Source organism: Thamnophis sirtalis, unplaced genomic scaffold, assembly GCF_051295495.1.
Source record: "Thamnophis sirtalis isolate CommonGarterSnake01/CBP01778 unplaced genomic scaffold, rThaSir2_p1.2 scaffold_5, whole genome shotgun sequence".
Taxonomy (NCBI): domain Eukaryota; kingdom Metazoa; phylum Chordata; class Lepidosauria; order Squamata; family Natricidae; genus Thamnophis; species Thamnophis sirtalis.
In genome coordinates, this window is record NW_028261385.1 from 34798081 (window position 1) to 34818141 (window position 20061).

The following is a 20061-nucleotide window of genomic DNA, read 5'->3' on the forward strand; positions in this document are numbered from 1 at the left end:
GAGACTGAGGGCACTGGGGGTTCCTGGCCAGGAAGAGAAGCCATGGCCTTTACTCACGGCACCTCCAGGCTCCCAAAATGGCCACTGCAACCTTTCCCGCTCAAAGAAAATGGCCGCTGAGGCAACCCAAGCCTCGTAGAGCTAGGAGGAGCGGCAGGGTCAAAACGGCCATTGGTGGCAAGTGGCAGCATTGGTGGTAGCTGCTGGCAGCGGCCGCTGACAGCAAGGGTTACGTTGCAAAAGCCGCTGGCGGCGTCCCACAATGAGGGAGATACTACTGGTCTCTGCAGCGGTGGGCAGCAGGGAGATCAAAGCCACAGCCATGACAGTTGCGCTAGTGGGAAAGCGGCTGTGGCTTAAAGGGCCGTTGCCTGTAGCCGAGCTTCAATCAGCGTCGTGTGGCAGCGGAGCCTTTTAAGGCTACTGCGATGGAATTGGGGTGACGGAAAAGGTGATCCAATCCTAGGCAAGGCAGCAGAGTTACCTCATGGGCCTGCCAGCAGCTAGGGTTGCTGCGGAGCACTGGTGCCCTGCCTGCCACCTGCAGGAGCACGATTATCTTGCCACTAGGTCCTCCTGCCTTGCAAAGTCCAATAGAGGCAGGGAGAAATTTTAGTTGAAGGTTTTAGTCTGAATTGAGAAGTTTAAAACTATTTAATTGTCCAAAATTGGAGGAGAGAGCAAGAAATACAGCCAGCCCAAGATTGACTGAGTCTCAAAAGTGGGAGGAGCTACCTCAGGAGCTATGATGTCACATTTTGTAGACTCAGTCCTATTGGATACTTACGGAGTAACCCATGCATGGCTGCTGTCTCCACCAACTTTGGAGAAGAGGATCCAGCATTGTTAGTTTCTACACAGAAACTGAATTTTGGTAAACAGACCATTCTGTTCAGCCATGACCTAATCAGGGACATTGCCAAATTTTGGATTTTTCACTCAATAAATGCACCAAGGTTCTTATGGTGCCTTCAAACAGTTCTTCACATTTCCCTAAGGGCAGGTGAAACAAACACGAATCTACAGCCTTTTGCCAGATCCCAGGAAAAGCAAAATTTCATTTAAGGAACAACAGGCAGCTGGTGTATGAGTATCCTTACATATCCCAAAGCACCCTTTTGACTGAATCCAGATTGCTGTACAGCCCTATTAAACATAAGATATTAGAACGGCATATTTTCTTGCCAAGAAATAGCATTTGATGATAGATAATAGAAGCAATCAATTGGAATTTCATTTTGAAGATCTTGCTTTGCTCTAATTTAACATATAACATAATGAATACACTTACTATGGTTTTATGCCAAATGTTGAGATTTCTGTGATAACTTATATTTATGAGTTTGAAGAATCCTCTCGGTCAGGAAGTAACAGTTTAGAATCTATGGATTGTCAAGCTATTCTTTCCCCATATACTATCAGAGGTTAAACTGAATGTTGGGGCAGATTTCTAAAGAGAATTGAGCTTTAGAAATATGTTGCAGATTTGTACAAAATAAATCTTTTAGGCAAAGAATTTCACTGAATGATTTGCCAGCTCAAATATTTTGACAAAACAGTGTAATCTATATTTGTTCTTCAAAATCTACATTATATAGAAAAGTTTGTGAACAAAAAAGTTATTGTGCAAATCGGTAGAAGTCTGCTGAAACATACAGGTTCAAAGCCAATTCTCATGAGGAATTCTGCACGTCAAAATTCTTTGTTAACACCTGCAAGTAACACAGAAGTGGAGAATTTTTGAAAGTCGAGGCTTTTGTTATATGAGGCATATTTTACAGTATTGTTGTCTTCATTGCTTATTATGTTGTGATTGATAAACTGAATAGTGTACATGAAGAAGAATAAAATTTGGGAATGTATATAAAGATTTGAATTCAATTTTTATTTCATAAGCAAGAGCAGCTGTTGAGAAGGGTTAAAACAGAACACTCCCAGTGAAAGTAAAACGTGATCTTCTATTCCCCCCCTCTCTCCAACACACACACACACACCTTGGAGAAAAAGGGCCTTTATTACTTCCAACATATTTCACTGTTTTGGACAACATCCCCTGCCAATTTTTTTCTGAAGCAATTGGAAAATGGAAGGTTCTCCTCTGGGATCAAATCCATTCCAAATAAAAATGGCAACTAAGGCAATATGAAAAAAATTAATTAAAATTCAGTTTTATATATAGGCTTCGATAGAAATAAATAGCAATGACGAATTAAACAGGAAATACAAAGTTTTTAAACACAATATAGCATTTTAATACATAGCAACCAGAGTTAAGATTCTATTACATTTTTAACAAAAATATAGCTTTTGTTCATTTCTCAGCATGGGAATTATGAGAGTATAATACAATTTTACATAACTTGATACAAAACATTGAAAAATGTTGGCACATTCTTTAAGCTACAATCATTGTCATTTTTCAGTTCACCGGTTTTATTTTCTCTGACTATACAGAAGAGAATCAGATTTCTTTTTGATGGGCAATATACTACTCTACTTTAAATGTCAATTTTTCTACAGCTTCTTACAAAGCACAATATAAATAATTAGTGAAATAGAATATTTGAGTAATGACCTAGTAAGTGAAGATTGTCTAAGCTCATGAGCTTATTTAAAGAATGCTTCCATTTTAATGAAAACTAGAAGTCAGGGTAATTTTAAAAAACTCAATTTGTTAGGAATAACTCCTGTGTGATCTCAATTTAAATCAATGGCAGTTGTGTAAAAGCATAGGTTTCATTCATTGTCCAGTGCAAGGCCCCATCACACTTTTCCACTATGTTTAAAGTAAATGTAAAAATATTTGTGCTTTGGCACCTAATGTAAAAACTTCATACTTGAATGAGAAAGTTACATTCAGTACATGAACCACATCATTAGGGTTATATTACTTTAGTTTTTTAAGTAAAGGGTTTTAATATTAGGGGTTTCAGCATTCAGCATATAAGTGGCTTATGTTCTTAACACTAAGGTCTTTAGAGTAATTGCTATGGCTGCAATCCAGGACATCAAGGCACTGGGGTTTCCTACCCCTCATAGAGGGATGAGCATCCATTTCCCTTCTCTAAGAAAGAGGGTTGGAGGCCTTTGTATAGGTGTCAATTCTGGAGATTTTCTATTAATAAGTCTCATATATTACATAATATATAAGCAGGATTTGTTTTATTTACGGCTCATGTATATAAAGCATCTGTCACTTTCTGCTCATAGGATCTGTACCAGCAATTCCTCTTCTAAGCATGTAGATGAAATCTGGAACTGTACAACATCATAGAGCATGACATATTGTGGCAGATGCAAAGAAATGTTTTAAGATGGAGTGCTAGTTGTTCATTTTACTACTTGTCTAGACTTTCATATATGGCTGATGTTACCTATTAAAAGGCAGAGAAAACTATGGGTTTGTTTAATTTGTGAATTTATATCAACTACAATTTTCTAAAAGATTAGTTAACAAGCAAAACACATACAAGGATTTCTTGTTGTAAAAATCACAGTGTGCAGCAAGTCCCCACTGTAACAAAGGGCCAGTGAGGGAGCTAGCTCTGTGCATACAAACTTGCCCCTGATAATGAAACCTGCTGGGAAGCCTGCATAGGGAGGAGGGCTCCACGCATAGACAGGCTTGAATCACAGTAATCGTAAATGTATAAATGAGAACAAAGTCTGACAGATCAGCAATTACATTAAGAAATGATTTCTCATTCAGTGGGGTCAACACATATGCTTTTTTGCTCTACTAATTGGAAGCAAGCAAGCAGATGGGTCCTTATAAGACTGACTAGCTATCTGAAGGTAGACCTCTGGTTCCCATGGCTGTGGCAGGAGGAAACACAGAGATCTGCAGTAGATCCTGGAAGTCGATAGAATGGGAAATGAGATACCACCATGTTTGAAATATTAGGGTCTCTATGGATGAATTGTTCTGAGTGTCAAAAACGTGACAAGTGTATAATTAATATATATACTTGCTATGAACAAGGCTTTTGTAAAATAAACTTTAAATTAAATACTGTTCATAAATTTTTCAAAGAAGCTACTTTTCTTGCTTTACAATTGATTTTGGCTAATAAATTAAATATCATTTGACAAATTACAACCATTTTATAAAACTACCCTTAAAAGGATCTATTATTCCACACAAAAAAAGGATAGCGTTTATAAACCATTTCTTGTCTCTAAATTATGTCCTTTATTTTTTAAAAAAGCCCACAGTTTTATAGAATTTTGAACTATTTAAAATTGAGAAACAATATTTTTCTCCACATTTCCCAGTTGGTTACTTCATTGTGAAGGAAATTCAACCCTTCTTGGGTCCATACCAGTATATGGTTCACAGTGTATGTGGTAGGCTCTGATCTTTCTTTTGTCCTCTTCAGCTTCCAAGGTTATTCTCTGAAGGGAGACGAAGGCTCCTACACTTTGATTCATCTAATTTTTTCCAGTGTTTGTAGTTATTTGCTAGGTGTTGCATCAGACCAGGTAGATATGCAAATGCTGAGAGATACAGAGGGGTGGGGTGGGGAAAGCAATGCCATACTTGTTTTAAAAGCATGAACAATTTCTGCATTCTTTCAGCCTTTGTATATTTAGTATCAATTGTTAATATACAAACAATCATTTTATATGCCTAGCAGTAGCACAACCATATAACTTAGCCCTTCAAAATTTTTCCTCCCTCAAGTACCTTACAACAGAATGTGGGATATCATTTCCAGTTTAGAACTTAATAACTTTTTTGCACATGTTCATTAACAAATCTATTCTATCAAACTCCCCCCCCCCTTTATTCTCTTGCTAGAACAACTGTGTCTGGCTAGGAAACAACCTTTAGGCTCTAAATAACAGAAAGGACAAGGATATCCTTTAACACATGAAACCCGTTGGCAAAACAATAAAAAATGCATTGCTTAAAACAGAAGAGGAAAAATGAAAATTCTTACCATCCCAAGCATCAAACATGTCCATTATAAAGTAATCAATGAAAGATATCTGAGACTTGGGGATGCTGCAGGTATTTCGATCAAATACAGGCATCACAACTGGTAGGCCCTGCTTCTTTTCTTCATCAGTCTGTGGGGGAAATTTTTCAACTTTACAACCAGGATGAAAATTACAAAAGCAGACCAATGGTCCATTTTATAATTAATTATTGAGATTAAACTTATCTAGCAAAGAAAACGTCTATAACTCAGAGTTTATTGGCAACTGAAAACGTAACCCTAAATGAAACTAGATCTACAGTCTATTTTTTATAAGGGGAAGTGTTAAATCATTGTCTATTTTTACCAAACTGTACCCTAAAAAAACAAGACATATAACAGATGTGCATGAAAAGTAGCATTTCACTTCTTATTTAGAATTATTTTACTGTTTCTTTTCTCACACAATTCATATCAAGATCAGAATTTGTTTTGTCAGCATTTAACATGGTAGGAGCTGACGGTATTGTTCTGGCACAGTGGTGGGATTCAATTTTTTTTACTACCAAGGGAAAGGATACTGTAAAATCTCCATTCCCACCGAATCAGCTGGGGCTCAGGAGGCAGAGAATAGATGGAGGTGGTAATTATCGGTCTCCAAACTTCTCAAAATTTCCTCTACCAGTGCTCCAGAACTGGTCAGAACCTGCTGAATACCACCTCTGCTCTGGCATTAGAGTCTATCTCTTACAAGACAATTGAGAAATAGATTGTCCATTTTAACAAACATGTAAGCAGAGCACCATACAAATGGAATTAAATTAAATTAAATTAAACTAAAAATTAAATTAAAAACTTGGGGAATGGGAAATAGTTGTTCAGTAAAGAGAATAAAATTATTACATTAAGATTTTTATACATAAGCATTAGATTTTAGAAGGACTAAAACATTTCTTTGATTTTCTAACAACAGTAAATTCATACCTGGGCAAAATATTCTTCAGAAATTCTCCCAGCCCATTCAATGCACAATTCTAGAGGACGACATGGATTTGCAACATCTGCACATTTTATCATCATGCGCTTGATCAGTGTTTGGTTATCTGGAAAGTTCTTGAGACTGTTTGGGTATTCACAATCACCACTATCATTCTGGAAAATGGTTATTCATAATGTCAGTTGGCATTACCTCATAGTCACTATATAATGTTATAATACTCTATGCACCATAAGGAAAACTACATAGTCACTTGGTTTTGGCTGGAATTCAAGAGATTTGAGCAAGGTGAAGAAGTTGCTTTCTTACTTAGACTTAATCATTTGTTAAATGAAATATTTTTCATTGCTTTTTGGGCCAGGGTGGTGGGTTGTATGTTATTGTACAATCCTCAGAAAACTGATTATTTGGTAGTCTGAGAATTCAGTCAAGGTTGTTAGAGAAATATTGTAAATCTCAAATTATAGTAATATGATGACAATAAATCAACCAAAATAGAGATAAGGGATTCCTGTTTAGATGTGTCTGTCTTTGGCCACCGATTTATTCTATATCTTTATTTCACTATACAATAAACACATTTGTGTCAAGTGTCACAACATCTTGAAGCATTTTTAATAATAGAATATTAGCTGCCTATACTACACTGATTTCATTGAACCCATTTATTTTTGTATATGCATTGGCTCATATCTGTTAACTATAGAAAAATTAAAAAGCCTATTTAAAATTATGCTGTGTAAAACTCCAAAATATAACACAATTTGATTTGGTGATACCTGAGCACAGCATCCTTTAAGAACTTCATTTTGAGACAAATTAGTCTCCATACTAGTAATTGTGAAGTAAAGAATGCAAGTTCCTTCTCTTCACCTTACTTAAACTAGTTCCTATGTGCCAACCACCCCACCCCCTGCAAAGGAAAACCAGTGTTGGAACTGGTGATCAAAACTTCAATTATACAAAGTGCAAAGTATTATAAAAACAATGTAATAATATATTTTATAATATAATCAAAACAAAAGTATAAAAAGCCATAGATTTTCATTATACTGTATAGCAATAGCATTTAGACTTGCATACTGCCCCATAGCGCTGTAAAGCACTCTCTGGACACTTCACAATGTAAGCATTATTTGTATGTAGCCCCCAACAATCTGGGTCCGCATTTTGCTGGCTCAGGATCAAAGTCCAGGCTGTGGGCAGAATTTGCCTGCAATACTGCACCGTAATCACAGCCTCACCAGTGCTCTTGTATTTAGCACCTAATGCATAAGAACTAAGTATGCTGGCTTGGGAATTCTGGACTTGAAGTCCGCAGATCTTAAAGTTGCCAAGGTTGAGCATTACTGGTGTAGATATAGGTGACTCCAATATGAAAAATATTGTAAAAAATATTTATTGCTAATTTTCCTCTAGCCCTTTGTATATTTTTAGAAATCTTTCCACATGGATATTTTTATTATTACAGTTATGAAAGTAGCTCTCCCAAAACCATAGGAATATAAAATTATCATTTTGCCTGTAAATCTGAAGTCTCTATGCCTTCTTTATTACATGTGAACAGGTACATATTTAAAAGAATGTAGTGTTGGAGTTACTCTAAGTAAAATCTTAGATCTATACACATTGCTAAATTCCCACAAATACCAATTTTCAATTAAGGGTGCTTATATTTACGTATTCAGTGATGGCACCATTCATAGAAAAGAAAGGATTAGCAGAATCAGAGAAACACTATGGTTTACAAAAGAACTAAACAAAACGTTAGGCTGAGCATTTTCAGCATTAAATGAATGCTACCTGACTACAGAGAACTTTCAAAACCAAAGGCTCCGGTTTGGCTTTGAATTTTCAATGAAGATTGGCAGGGATGGAATGGGGTAAAGTAGCTGTAGACCAACTTCAAATCATTGCACAATGTAACATTTTATTGCATCAGCTTATTTCCTGGACCAAAATGTAAAACGCCTTATGTAGCAACACTTCACCGAAAGCTCTTTTAAGAATCACAGCCAGCCAGAACTGCTTGCGGGAACCAATCTTCCAATTTATCCTGAGTTAAACTGATTATGACTATTTTGTATGTATTGTTCACAAAGCCTTGATACATGATTATTAATAATTTCCATATTACTCATAGTCTTTCCATTTTAATAAAACCCTCAAAATTGTGAAGAAGCGTGCATTACATTAATAATTCAAAATACAAACATTAAAATAACATAAAAATAAAGAAGACTACTCAGGCAAAATTATGGGCACTTATGGTTGAAAATGAAATGCAAATCACCCTTGCTCCCATTAGAATACTGCTGCCATATGAATGAAAGATGACCAAAGCTGAAAAAAGACATCTGACTGAAATGCTTTGGTTTATTCACAAGGTCTGCTGCTTACGTTGCTTTCATCTGAGGGCATGGGCTTGATGATGCTGTTCACAAACTTATTCACATGCTCAAAGTGCTTTGTCATCTCTGTTGCCAAGACCATGTCAATAATTGCTTGACGAAGGGTACGATAATGATTTCTGAAAAGAGAAAAAGCAATCTGAATTCGGTATGGCAGAACTGATTCCTGATTTCCCATGTAGCAGGATAACATCGGCGAATCCATTTTTGACTGTACAGGTATCTCCTTGCAGTATAACAGTTATGTGTTACTAAAACACGCAATTCGAATGCACTACAAGTGGGCTTTACCTTTTGAGCCCCTTGAAAGTAGGTATGGCCAAAGCCAGCAGGTCACAAATTCAACAGTAGGCTTCCTTTGGGGTAGGGCAGCAACCTTAAGCACTCAAAGAGCCATTTGGACCCATTTCCCACAGAAAAGAAAACACCGGAAGCCACAAAATCTGGGTGGGCGTAGCCAACTTGACATCAATCACTCCCACCCAGTCACATTCTTGTGACTTTTCACAAGAGTCATAAAATGGGTCAAAATTCATTTAACAAATTTCTCACTTAGCAACATAAATTCTGGGATCAATTGTGATAATAAGTCGAGGACTACCTGTATACAGATAGTTCTTGATTTACAGCCATTCGTTTAAAGATAGTTGAAAGTTACAACAGCCTTGGAGAAAGTGATTTATGACCTATCCTTCAAGTTATGATTATCATACCACTCCTGCACAATTTAGGCATTTGGGCAATCAGCTCACACTCATGAGATTAAATTACATCCTACAGTCATCCTATGGATCATCATTTGTGATCTTCTCTGCCAGCTTCCACTGAGCAACATCAGTTGGAAAGGCCAGATTAACTTAAAGATCAGGTGATTCACTTAATCAGAGTGATTTTCTTAATCACCATGGTAAAATGATTGCAAAATCAGGTCCAGTCATGTAATGACTTGCCTAATGACGACACTGCTTGGTGACCAAAACCCCAATTCCAATCATGATTGTAAATTGAGAACTAGTACTTTTCCATAGTTGTTAGAAATATATTTTCATATTAACACATTACATTGCAAGGTATTTAATACACACTTTATGCAAACATACAGTAAATCTCCACAACAAAAAGAGTTCTGAGAGAGAGAGATAAATGTGAATTTCATTTGAAATCACATTTTTCAGATTTGGATATTCTGGTGAACTGATATTCATGAATCAGTTTGCTATATTACATATGGTGACTAATGAAGAAGACTAAATTTACACACTACACAGAGATCCAAGCCCTATTCCCAGGCTCAAATCCAAGAAATTTTTTGAAGAACCTAACCTGTTGAGATTTTTAAAAATGTTGCACTTGTTGTCTTTTGTTGTCAACTGGAAGGCCAGAGCTGTGTGATGGCTTTCTAAGACAGCAGTGTCATTGTAGAGAACAGCCAGTTCACTGCCTGCATTGCACAGAAAAGAATTGGTCCGTCCTGGATGATCCACGTCATGAATTGTTGCCGCTATTAATGCAGCCACTTGGTCTAAATGATCAAGGCTTCCCTAGAAGGAAAAATGAAGTCTTTATCAGTTAAAATGTGTCAATCAATAATAAATTTGCACTCATATGTGAATTCATGTAGGCAATATACATGGTTTTTCAGTAACATTTCCCTGCGATTCTTCATTGGTTTACCTATTCTTGTAAATGCAATGATTAGGAAAATGCAGACTCAATTATGTGAAATGTAGAGTCACATTCCAGAAATATCTGGGGGGGGGGGGGCGGCTCCAAAAAAAAATCAAGGTGGCAGACAATGCTACAGATGAAGCTCCATCTCTTGTATGTGTATTCCAGACCCCCTGGCTACACAGCTGCCTTACAGCAGATGGAAACACCAAGTTAATCCTACTGTGTTAAAAAAATTAAGCAGGATTGGATGCTGTTTTATAGTGATTTTTTCCCCTTATTCAGTGAAAGAATCTGAATTTATAATTTGAGAAAGGCTTCCAGTTAGGGTGCTTACAGGCAAGCCTTTTGTTGTGTTGTTGCCCGATCCAATTCTCAAACAGTTTGATCGTGGTAGGGAGAAATCCATTATTTTTGTCCATTTGTAACCTCCTTTTATTTTTCTCTTAACTTCCATCTTTTATTTTACCAGAGACAATCAGTTAGGAAAGGAAAGATGGATGCCTTTTCCTCAGCATGTAATCTAAATGTACCTTTCTGTGATTTTCAAATCACTGCTTCTTGACTCATCTTTCTTTCTTATAAAATGAACTTGTTAATAATACTTGAATAGGAATAGACAATCATCAGCACAAGCTGTACCTTAACTCTTTCTTTCCCCAGAAAAAATGCTGTAGCATGCAGAACATCTGCTGCATGAGTAGAGTTATGGTAAGAATTGGAGGAGTGGTAGTTTGCTTCAATAACTTGGAACCATGAGCGCAGTGTGGTTTCTGAACAGTTTAAGAATTCACAGACGCCAAAACGGGAAAAAGTTTTCAAACCCAGGTAAACTAATGGCCTGGAACATAACAAGAGAAGAATGAAGAAACAAGGTCACTCATCACTGAACTTCTTATGTTTATACACTTTGGTTACTAATAGTTTAACTTTATTAGATAAACTACAGGTAGAACTCAACTTACAACAGTTTGTTTAGTGTCCGTTTGAAGTTATAATGGCATTGAAAAAAGTGACTAATGGCTGCTTTTCACAGTTAGACCGTTGCGCCATTTCCATGGTCACATGATCACAATTTGGATGTTTTGGCAACTCATATTTATGATGGTTGCAGTGTCCCGGGGTCATGTGATCACCTTTTGTGATCTTCTGACAAGCAAAATCAATGGGGAAGCCTGATTCATTTAACAACTAACTGTTACTAACTGTTACTAACTTAACAACAAAAGTGATTCACTTAACAATTGGGACAAGAAAGATAATAAAAGGGACTAAATCTCACTTAACAACTGTCTCACTTAGCAAAATAAATTTTGGGCTCAATTGTGGTTGTAAGTTGTGGTTGTGACCTGTCTACCACCACTTTTGCTTCATTATAAATAGAGGCACAGGGTCCCATTTCCTCAAAGATAACCAACTAAATGACAGCTGAAAGAAATTCAGAAAGGAGACTAAAGTAAAGAAATAAAGGCCCAAATTGCAAAACAGTCTGTCATAGGTAACTGTCATGGCTCTGTCAGTTCCCAGTTTGGAGGAGGAAGAGGAGCTGGAACTGGGAAACTTTGGTTTGGTTTTATTGGACTTATATGCTGCCCTTCTCGTAAATGACTCAGGGTGGCGTACAATGTAAAAACACATATGACAAAAGTTTAAAAAAAGATTAAATAAGAAATCCAATAACCTTCAATTGACAATTTAAATCAAATTTAGGATTAAATTAAAATTAACAATTAATTTATTCTACTCAGGCCAGGTCGGCTTGCTGAAAAAGCCAACTTTTTAGGGCATGCTGGAAGGACCGGAGGTCGGGGATTATGCGAAGCTCCGGGGGCAGCTCATTCCAAAGGGAAGGCGCTCCCACAGAGAAGGCTCTCCCCCTGGGGGTCATCAGCTGATACTGCCTGGCTGATGGCATTGGAGGAAGTGGTCGACTGGATGGGGAGCTGCCTGCTTTCACAAATGCAGGGGAGGATCGGCTACAGACGATCAGTGGTGATGAGGGACAACAGGTCCTTACTGACAAGGAAAAGCTGCCTCCCCACCTGATTCACTGTCATGGAGAGTGAAGTGGAGGGAAGCTCAGAGAAGGTCTGTGAGGCTGCTCGTGAGGAGGCTGCCTTGCCCCTCCTCACAAGGAACACCTGGCACAAGGTGATTTAACCAGAGGTCAGGGGAGGGTGTATTTGTTGGGAACAATCATTTGTCTCAGCATGCATTCCCATGACTTTTGGAAACTTCGACTCATAGACTTTGACTCGCGTTTCAATCTTAGGATTTACATACCTTGCTTTGCGGACACTGACTGGATTGTGGTTTAAGGACCTTGTTTTGCAAACTGTGCACCTAGTTTGTGAACCTTCAACTTTCTTCTTGAAAATGGCCTCCCCCAGGCTCCGGAGGCCCCCCAGAGACCGGAAACGGGCCCATTTCTGGACTTCCGGAACCTCCAGGAGGCTTGTTTTTCACCCTCTCAGAGCCTCTGCGTGGACCCTGCACTTACCTGGCATCCAAAATGGGCTGCATGGAGACTCCTGGGAGGAGTGAGGTGGGGTGGGATGGGCAGGGCCACCATGTCCTTGCAACTACTGGTTCGGCTAAGCAGATGTAAAATTAGCATGTGGTTTGCCCAAACAGTATCAAACCGGCTGAATCCCATCCCTGGCCTTCTGTCATGGTTTATGTTAGATCAGCGAGAAACAGCAGGCGAGAGGCAGGTGAGTTTCAGCACTTTTTATTGCAAGAGTAAGTGACTGCAGTCTGCCCGCTGGGCTGCTGGAGCTCGCCTTTTAAGGAGCTCTGGCAGACCAGCCACCCAATGACAATAGTTTAAACTTCCCGGGGTTTGGGCAACCAATCCCTGATGAGCATGTGAAAACATGTAAATTAAGGAGCTCTGGCAGCCCATCTGGTCAATGGCAGTTGTTTAAACTTCCCGGGGTTTGGGCAACCAATCCCCGGATGTGAAAACATGTAAATTTAACAATGTCCGGCCTGCCGTAACAGTTTAGTAGTGCAATAAAAGACTTTATTGAGGCATTTGCCTATGCAAACTGGGTCAGCACAGTGATACAGCCAAATAATCCACACAAATTTCATTTATGACAAACTGCCTGCAACTTCTATTTTTATTCATCTAATGAACATAGATATAAAGCTTGCCTTTTATTTGTAACAGCTTCCAGTTCAAAAATGTTAAAGTCCCAGCTCTCTTCATTATCCAATAAGTTTGCAATGCAGGGCGGAGCATCACTGATAGTGACTGGCACTGAATGGCTCTGGTTCATATCTGTACAAATAGGGAACAGGCAGGTTATGAATCTGTAAGCATGCGCCCAATTGAAAAACCCTTAATAAAAAGGAAGTCTCAAGGCTAAGCTGGAGATATTAGCAAGCTTAAACAGGGTGAAGCCCCATGCCTCTGGAAAGACATGGAAAACATACATGTAAAATTAGGCTGCTGGAAAGGAGTGCCTTACCTTCTTATATTGTTATATTCAACGTTGTATCTTAACCAGGGGTATCTTACCCCCTGAGCAGGGCTTTGAACTAGAAACCTCCTAAGTCCCTTCCAAATCTGTTATTCTGTTATTTCTTGTATTACAGCAGAACAAACTTAATGAATATTTTCTGTCTGCACTACAAGTAGTCTGAAGTGATAAAAAGGGATAAACTGATCTTTCCAAATGTTGTGTGAAAACCTATTAACATCTAAACTCTTTATGGACCAAATTCAATATATAATTAATGAAATAAATTAAGACAATTAGAGTTTTGTATTCCTGATTTTTTTCAGCAAAAGCATTTTTTCTGCAATATTAACACAAATAAACAAATAAAAAGAGAGTTTAACATAGAACTTACTTTTAGAAAAGACATACTCATTTCCTGACAGTTTTTTCAAGCCATCCTGAAATAATGAAAAGAAGAAAAGCATTCTATATGCGAAGAGAAAAAAGATGCAATTACATTTCAATAAATATAATTTATTATAAATATTAAACAGCAAGTTAGTGACATTGCTAATAGATACTACATGAATATAAATGTTAAAAATTATCATAAAAGTGTCTATATGTCTATATAAATGTTCTACATAAGCTGCGAAAAAATAACTGAAAATGCAGTGCAACCTGATTCCTATCCATTATCTAATAAGTACTGTTTTATTTGTTCAAGGTCTACTAAAGTAGGTAGCGAGTTTTCAATTAAAAATGAGAAGATAACAACCAATCTCTTCTACCACACTTTCCAGCATTCATAAAAGTAAGATGTGGGTTTACAGAATTTTCATCATAAACCTCAGCTTATGGGTTTCATGAAAGGCTGTTCTTATGATTAGTCTAGAAGAAGTCTTTCATAACATTCTATTCCCATGATGGCCAAGAATCTAGAACTGTTTCTCTTGCCATGATTAAACTCCTTGCTTTTAAACATTTCTTTTTAGTATGTTTTTAATGGTTAAGAAGTACAGCAAAAGGACCCCTGATGACGATAACCTGTTTGGATTCCAGCCAGGGTTGGGTTCTGGAAGTCACTACTGCCGGTTCACTTGTGGCTGCCCCGCGCATGCCCGCACAGTTAATAAAAATTGTTCTGCCCATGCGCAGAAGCAAAAGACAAGCCACCAATTTTATAGTGAAACTGATGATGTGATTTATGTCTCTTTACTCACAGTCATCAGTCCTCCGACAAGATCACTAGTATGAGGGTCATCATCTTTGGTTCCTAACTGTGGAGAATAAAGTTCTGTTGTTCGTAAGATTTCCAACACTCTATCCAAAGCTTCTGCTACAGTCACCGGACTATTCTCTTGAGCTGAATTGATTATATTAATAACCTGTAGGGTTACAAATGGAAAAGAAATAGCAATGCCATTGTTGATTTCAATCCAGTGTATTTATAAAATCTGTTGGCAATATTGAGTTACCAATATAAAAGAACTATGAACCGAATAAATGAGTTGGCTTTTAAAATGATTAACTAATTCTTCAATCAATTAAATTAAAAAAAATTGCATATTTTAAAAATTCACTATACTCACTTTGTACAAAACAACCAACAATTCAGACGTAGAAACACTTATTTATAGTAAATCCCAATATCTCTGGATGACATGAATTGGTATTTCAATAAGTATAATAAAAATGGATGTGCTCATTTTATTTTTTATTTTGCAAAGGATTGTTGATGCATAAAATGATATTGGAAAATCTTTGCCTCATACCTTTGTAATTGGAGCTTCTATTGTCATGGAGTGGATTCTTGCTATAGATGAATATCGATGATTCTGTAAACTTGTTGCTGCATTAAACGGAAAAGAATTAGGCTTTAGAAAAGGCTACTTGAAATTTTTTTAAATGCTACTCTCTTATACATGGTATTATTTTAAATTAGATTGTCCCAAATGATATATTCTTATGTTGCATATATAGATAGTCCTCACCTACTGACTGCTGGTTCAGTCACTGTTCAAAGTTATGATAGTGTTGAAAAAAGAGATTTATGAGCACTCCTTGAAGATGTGGCCTTTGCAGCATCCCTTTGGACATGTGATTGCAATACGGGAATTTGGCAAGCAACGCATATCTATGTCAGTTACAGCATCCTGTGATCATGTGATCATCATTTGCAGCCTTCACTGCCAGAAGCAAAGTCAGGGGAGAAGTCAGCAAGAATTCACAAGTCATGTGATGACTTGCTCAATGACCATGGGTGATCCATTTAAGGACCAGAGTTGAATATCATAGATGAGGCGTAGCAACATGATATTTCACTTTGTATCTGTGTTGCTGAGTAACAGAATTGCTAGTCCTAATTGTGGTCTGTACAAGAGGACTGCCTGTATGATTAAAAAGTAAGAAATTGCCTATTTTTCCTGTTGTTTAAACTTATCCCGCCTCTTCCTGCTATTCAATAGCCAAGAAAAGATTGGGAAAAGATTACAATAAAATATTAAATCAAATGACAATCACTTAAATCATCAATTATAGTTCCATTTAACATAGGGCTCTGAAGATTATCTCCCACATATTTCATTTCTTACCATCACTACTTTGAGAAGATATTGATTTAGCATCAATGGATTCTTTCCTTCTGTTTTTGCATCTGAAGGAGTGAGAGTCTATAAATGTTAAAGGAAGGGATTTAAAAAGCTGTAGGATTTATTTTCACAGCCACATTTTTGCCTCCATATTAAAAGACTGATTTTTAAATTGCCTCCCAGCTACAGATCAGAAATTTAAAAACGAACCCTTCTTCAATTAAATAGGGAAGGATAACAGAAAACAAAGAAACCAACTTCTTTAATTTCCTAATTTTACTACTGCCTTATTATATGGTAAACTTGATTTGATTTAAAGATAAAGTTTTGGAGATGGGAGAGTTCCACAGAGCAGATACAGGCAGTGAGAAGGCATGATTCCAGAGTTCAATGAGATGGCATAGAATAGACCCAGCACATGCCCTCTGTACTAGATCTGGTAAGGTTGGCAGAAACATTAGGAGAAGTAAGTAAGTAGTTTGGCCCTATGTCACGTAAGCATAATCTATACCAGGGGTGTCAAACTCAATTTCATTGAGGTCCGCATCAAGACAGTGGTTGACCTTGGGGGGCCGGGCAGGCATGGCTGACTGGGTGGGTGTGGCCAGCTTGACACTGCTCTCCAAATTGCTGGCATGTTTCCTCTTTGCATTGGGTAGTCTGGGCCGAAGCCACACTGGCCCTCTTCGCACTGGGTAGACCAGGTCAAAGCCATGCTTGTCTGATATTTCTTCTTCGCATTGGGTAGACTGGGCCAAAGTGATGCGGGCCATCTCCTTACATTTTCCAGGACGGCCCTGCGGGCTGGATCCAACCACATCGCACGCCGGATTTGGCCCATATGCCTTGTGTTTCACACCCCTGATCTGTACCCTTTAATCAAGGTCAATTTCTTAATTCTATATTCTTCTATTTTCTTGCAATATTATGTCACAAATTATTTTAATGACACATTCTTCCATTTTATTGCATATATTGCAATTTATATTTTTCAATCTAATGAAACATACGTGGACTGAAAAGACTGATTAGCTTAAGGTTCTCTTCATATATAATAGAAGCAGTCTACTAAAGAGTAATAATTTTAGAGTTTAAACTACTTCCAGATTTCAGACAGAACTTCAACTCCAGAAGCAACTACCTCCGCATAAGTGCCATAATATATAAAGCATTCTTCAGCCTAATAGTAAGACTAGTTCTGATTCTTCAAATAATAGAAATACTATTTTCTAACCTGATTGAAACTGATCTCCTGCACACTTTTCATCATCATGTATTCTGTAAGTCTTGTGTTATATGAAAAAGGAAAGACAAAAGAGACATATAAGTTCCCATCCTAATAGCTAGATAAAGACCTGCCACAAAGCGTATTTAGCAGTGACTAGCCCTTAACTTTCTTAATCAAAAACTGTTGAAGGCCACCCAAAACCATTTTTTCAGACAGCTGCAACTTGGAGGTATTCAGGGAATTGACTTTGTCTTCTATCAGCTTTCTTGGTGGGATGTCAAACAGAAAGTTAAGTTATTGTTGGAGGCCAAGAGATTCCCATCTGTATTATATAGTTTGCTTGTGCTTATATCATAAATCATCTGTTGAACCAGCTGTTATCTCTGTATAGATACCTCCTCATTACATTGGATCTGAATGACTATAACAGTATAATTTGAAATACCACAACTTTCCGCGACAAAACAGAGAAATTTGTATCTCATTAGCGGTATGCAATAAAACATAGGAGAGGCCGTAAAAATAAAAGCAAATCATCTTGCCAACCAGCAAAAGTTCACTGTCTCAAGATCCTTATTATGATAATGTGATTTTACATTTATATTTTAAATAATACATAATTAAAGACTTTGGGAACATCTGGTTGTTAATAAGAAGGCAACAAACAATTGTACAATGGGAAAATCATACCTGTTTATTTCTATCATTGCTGCAACACAGTTTTTTGATAGATACAAAATGTCGAATTTTTCTATGAATATAAAAAGAATCCACTATTATCAAATGCAGTATAAAAAAATCTAGATACAATTAGTTTATTTCAATGCTGTATTTATTACATGGCAGTTATTGAGGTCATTCTATAAAACACCAATAACATAATTGGCACACACTAATATTGGTGTGAGGAAAAAAAGGATCAAGAACACAAGATGATCTTCCAGCAGAATCCTGTACATGTAGAGCACAGGTCTCAAATTCGTGATGTCACATTGTCATCACATGATGTATCACAACTTTTTCCCCCTTTGCTAAAATGGGGGTGGGAGTGGCCAGGACGTGAGGCATCCGGCCTGCGGGCTGCAAGTTTGACACCCCTGATACAGAGCAACTGATTTAACAAAACTTCGTCTAAGGCTTCAACAGAAACTTCCGCCATCTCACTGAATGAGATAAATGGTATTTAAATTGTATAAAGTTTGTAATATGCCTGAGATAATCAAATTCTTAACTTCTAACCGTCATTTTAATTTAGCAAAAGGCATTAGACATTCGAATGATGGAATCCCTTTGCATTGTCAACTTTAATCTTTTGTAAATTCACAGATGAACAGGGATTAGAGTTATCATATACAGTTATCATACCTCACCAAAGTACATCCTTAGCAAAGTGAGTTAAGTATTAAGCATTTACTTATTTAAGTATTAAGTATTCTTGTCATTCTTTCTGATTTTTTTCTGTTTTCCTCTTATATTCTAAATACATCCCATATTTTCAATTTAGTTGACAAGCTTGAGGATTAATTATGCAATTAATGAATTCTGAGATAATGAAAAAGCAATTTTTTTTCTACTGAAGATAGAAGAAAAAACTAACAAGCTACATCATGGATGGCAACATTTGTCATCTGAGTTCTGCTACGTATCCTCTAGGTCTCTCCAAGTGCCAACGACCATCTAGCAAGATGTGAAGCAGAAGAACAGAGTTAAATTATTTCAACCCCTTTGGTGCAGAGTTTAAGGGTAGAGAAAGTGATAGGAGCCCCCTATATCTACTCTGATTTCCACTTTATATGAGTGCGTGTGTGTGTATGAAAATCCAAAGATAATATTACTCAGATTTAGTTATGCAGCTTATAGGATAGGTGCTACTTATCCCTGGTTGGATTTAAAACAAAGAGAAACCATGTCAACAGAACCTGATTCGAAGAGCAATCTTATCAGCTATAAATATAATAAATAAATAAACTTGATACATGTCACACACGGTCTATGCATTTTTTCATTAACACACTCACCCTCCTTGACCTGTCACAGGTGTTATCTTAACATGCTGTTGGATATTATCTCCTGATTTTCTTCGCGCGTAATAAACTCCTTGCCATTCCTAAACAAGTCAAGTGAAGCCATAGTCAAAAAAGTAGTCAATTTGCCTTACTAAAAATAGTAAAGTATGTTGCAGTCCTTCTCAATGTGTGATCTAGTCCCATGATGGTGAACCTATGGCACGCGTGCCACAGGTGGCACACAGAGCCATTTGTCAGGGCATGTGAGGTGTTGCCCTGTTAGCTGGCCAGCACACATGCACGTGCTGGCCAGTTGACTTCAGCATTCTTTTGAGGCCATTTTTTGCCCTCTGGAGGCTTCCCTGAAGCCTCCAAAGCATGAAAAACCAGCCCTACAGGCAAACCGGAGGTTCAGGAATGGACCTCCGGTTTGCTCGTACGATCGGTTTTTGCTCTCGGGAGCCTTCAGGGAAGCTTCCTGTAGGCTCTGGAGGTCGAAAATCTGCCCTAAGGACAAACTGGAAGTCACCATTCCAGAACTTCTGGGTTCCCCGTAGATCGATTTTTGGTCCTCCGGAGGCTTCAGGAAAGCTCCTGGGGCCTCTGTAGGGCGTCCAGGGGGGAAGGCTGTTTTTGCACTCCCCAGGCTCCTAGAAAGCCTCTGGAGCCTGGGGAAGGCGAAAAACTGTGACAAAAGCAGGGGGGGTTGTCGCTAATCATGTGGCATACCAGTGCACGACCCCCCCTGTGTCCCCCCCGCTTTTGGCACAGTAGCAAAAAAGGTTTGCC

The 20061-nt window shown here is 37.8% G+C and overlaps 2 protein-coding genes across 3 annotated transcripts in view; one reads left to right on the top strand and one right to left on the bottom strand.

The window, feature by feature from the left end:
* The window catches only part of WDR41 (WD repeat domain 41), a 58537-nt gene that overhangs the window by 29052 nt on the left and 9424 nt on the right, over positions 1-20061 (top strand). The window contains exon 14 of one of the 2 annotated variants that reach the window (XM_087715615.1): positions 3211-3397. The exons of the other annotated variant lie outside the window; for it this stretch is intronic. Coding sequence (XP_087571741.1) covers positions 3211-3274 — 64 coding nt within the window. The 3' untranslated portion in view covers positions 3275-3397. Of the gene's footprint in view, positions 1-3210; positions 3398-20061 lie in introns of those variants that run through there. 2 annotated transcript variants of the gene reach the window in all.
* Positions 4169-20061, bottom strand: part of PDE8B (phosphodiesterase 8B) — a 50468-nt gene continuing 34575 nt past the window's right edge. The window contains exons 9-22 of the mRNA XM_087715617.1: positions 19285-19373; positions 17957-18017; positions 17273-17324; positions 16042-16119; positions 15223-15299; positions 14671-14835; positions 13860-13905; positions 13158-13284; positions 10641-10839; positions 9654-9871; positions 8320-8449; positions 5907-6074; positions 4944-5073; positions 4169-4497 (exon numbers count right to left, since the gene is read on the bottom strand). Coding sequence (XP_087571743.1) covers positions 4376-4497; positions 4944-5073; positions 5907-6074; positions 8320-8449; positions 9654-9871; positions 10641-10839; positions 13158-13284; positions 13860-13905; positions 14671-14835; positions 15223-15299; positions 16042-16119; positions 17273-17324; positions 17957-18017; positions 19285-19373 — 1662 coding nt within the window. The 3' untranslated portion in view covers positions 4169-4375. The remainder of the gene's footprint in view (positions 4498-4943; positions 5074-5906; positions 6075-8319; positions 8450-9653; positions 9872-10640; positions 10840-13157; positions 13285-13859; positions 13906-14670; positions 14836-15222; positions 15300-16041; positions 16120-17272; positions 17325-17956; positions 18018-19284; positions 19374-20061) is intronic.